The sequence below is a fragment of the Poromitra crassiceps genome (assembly GCF_964638095.1).
Source record: "Poromitra crassiceps genome assembly, chromosome: 19".
Classification (NCBI taxonomy): domain Eukaryota; kingdom Metazoa; phylum Chordata; class Actinopteri; order Beryciformes; family Melamphaidae; genus Poromitra; species Poromitra crassiceps.
The window spans coordinates 22,845,093-22,847,592 of record NC_139646.1 but is presented as its reverse complement, the minus strand read 5'-3'; the positions used below and the strand labels follow the sequence as shown (position 1 = coordinate 22,847,592).

General features: G+C 52.5%; 2 protein-coding genes across 2 annotated transcripts in view; both read left to right on the top strand.

Annotated features, from left to right (window-relative positions):
• The window catches only part of ntn1a (netrin 1a), a gene marked incomplete at both ends in the record, with an annotated part of 76,270 nt that overhangs the window by 21,981 nt on the left and 51,789 nt on the right, over window positions 1-2,500 (top strand). The gene's annotated exons all lie outside the window — the stretch shown is intronic.
• LOC310794142 (branched-chain-amino-acid aminotransferase, cytosolic-like) lies at window positions 1,133-2,224 on the top strand (the record flags this gene model as incomplete). The annotated part of the gene is made up of 1 exon (XM_083656050.1): window positions 1,133-2,224. The coding sequence occupies exon 1, from the start codon at window positions 1,232-1,234 to the stop codon at window positions 2,222-2,224; it is 993 nt and encodes a 330-aa protein (XP_083512176.1). The 5' UTR covers window positions 1,133-1,231.

Genomic DNA, 2,500 nt, shown 5'->3' with positions numbered 1-2,500 from the left:
TTGTGGGAGCAGATTGGCTGCTGCCTGCTGCAGGCACATCTAACGTTAAAACGCTTCATGCATATCGATGCATACGGATGCGATGCGATTTCCGTTTCCCCAACGACTTATTCTCTGTTTTTCTCTGCCTTTCTGTTAACCTGGAGAGCACTGTCGCCACCTAAGGGTTCTGTAAAATAGGTTATAGACCTCCAATAGCTATAATATTTGTACAGGAGAGGCAGAAGGCTTTGATCGACGCCCCACCGTCAAAAAACGCAATTGACGAACATGTCCGTCCTTGGCACTCTACGTTACTATTTGAAATGACGAACATGTCCGTCCATGGCACTCAATGAGTTAAGGGACACCTTTCTTCAGCTGCGGGTTCTGCAGGTGGGAGAACCTCCTCCACACATCTGATTTCACTTTTTTTTAGCTGGAGGATACAGCGGGCAAGCCCAGCCGGCTTCAGCCATGTTGGCGACGGTTGACGGGAAAGACGCGCGCTTCCCCTTGTGGCAAATGGTAATTTCAAAATAAAACAGGAAATCAGTAGGACTGTGACTTGTTGGTGAGCTAAGTTAGACACCTTTTTCAGGTCACTCGGGACTCGGGACGATATTCATTCTCATTTGACGATATTCACAATTATACGATTAATGAAAATTCACCACAATACAATCGATTATCTTGAGTGTTTATTATCGTGATAGACGATAATATTAATTATATTGTGTCAATTTCCCATTCCTACTCCAGCACAATGAGGCCAAATAATGCGACGGAATGTGGCCAAATAATCGGTCGTGACCCACTATTGCTCAACTGAGCATGCTCAGAATGTCCAGTGAAGTGATGGCGACTGATGATTTCACTTATGCAGACATTGTGACATCATCAGTGACATCATAAATCACTACCCAACTGTGAGAGGCAGCAAGGCAAAGGCATCCAGTCTGCCGGAAAGCCAATCGAAGAAGAAGACTGATGATGTCTAAATCACTGATGATGTCATGCCCACTGATGATGTCAGAGACATTGTGACATCATCAGTAATGTCAGAAATCCTTCCCTGTTGAGGTTATAAATTGGGGCGAATACAGTTCTTCTACATTACGTAGTGGCGATGGCAGGACTCACCCCTGCCAGCTCCTTCAAGGCAGCAGACCTCACCATTGAGTTCAACAAGACCTGCAAGCCGAAGCCCGACCCGTCCTCCTTGGTGTTCGGCAAACAGTTCTCAGACCACATGCTGACCATCCTCTGGTCGGAGAAGGGCGGCTGGGAGGCGCCGCAGATCAAACCCTTCCAGAATCTGTCCATTCACCCGGCCATCTCCGCCCTGCACTACTCCATACAGCTGATCGAAGGCATGAAAGCGTTCCGTGGGGTCGATAACCACATCCGTCTCTTCAGACCCTTGTTGAACATGGACAGGATGCACCGCACCGCCGAGAGGAGCTGCCTGCCCGCGTTTGCCAAACTCGAACTGCTGGAGTGCATCAGGAAGCTGGTGGAGGTGGACCAGGAGTGGGTTCCCTACTCCCAGGAGGCCAGCCTCTACATCAGACCCACCTTCATAGGAACGGAGCCCTCCCTGGGGGTTTCTCGCCCGGGACACGCCATGATCTTTGTCATCGCCTGTCCCGTGGGACCCTACTTCTCCACCGGCTCCTTCAACCCCATCTCTCTGCTGGCCGACCCTTCCTTCGTGCGGGCGTGGCGCGGCGGCGTCGGGCAATACAAGATGGGAGGTAACTACGGGCCCACGGTGGCGGTGCAGAACGAGGCGGTGAAGCAGGGCTGTCAGCAGGTGCTGTGGCTGTACGGAGAGCAGGAGGAGATCACCGAGGTCGGCACCATGAACCTCTTCATCTACTGGACCAATGAGAGTGGAGAGAGGGAGCTGTTGACTCCTCCACTGGATGGCATTATTCTGCCCGGAGTCACCAGACAGTCTCTGCTGGACCTGGCCAGAACCTGGGAAGGGTTCAGAGTGACGGAGCGCACCGTGCAGATGAGTGAGCTGCTGGGGGCTCTGGACTCGGGCCGGGTCCTGGAGGTGTTTGGAGCCGGGACGGCCTGCGTCGTTTGTCCCGTCGGCAGCCTCCTCTACAGAGGACAGTCGTACCAGATCCCCACTATGCAGAATGGTCCAGACTTGGCCAAGCGGTTCTACAAAGAGCTGACTGATATTCAGTACGGACGCCAAGAGAGCAACTGGGCTTTACTGGTCGTTTAAACTGCCGTTTGCACATGCCAGTCAGTCGTAGGCCACCAGAACGATCCGTCTAGAACTGTATCACACATTTGCGATCTTGCCACGTATGACATCATCGATGACCTGGCCACTCGGCCCCTTGTGGTCACGTATGACATCATCGATGACCTGGCCACTCGACTCCTATATAATGAAGACCTTCGAGCGGCTGCTTCTCCGGCTCCTCAGACCTCAGGTTCAACACGCTCTGGACCCCCTACAGTTTGCCTATCAGGAGAAGGTGGGTGTAGAGGATGC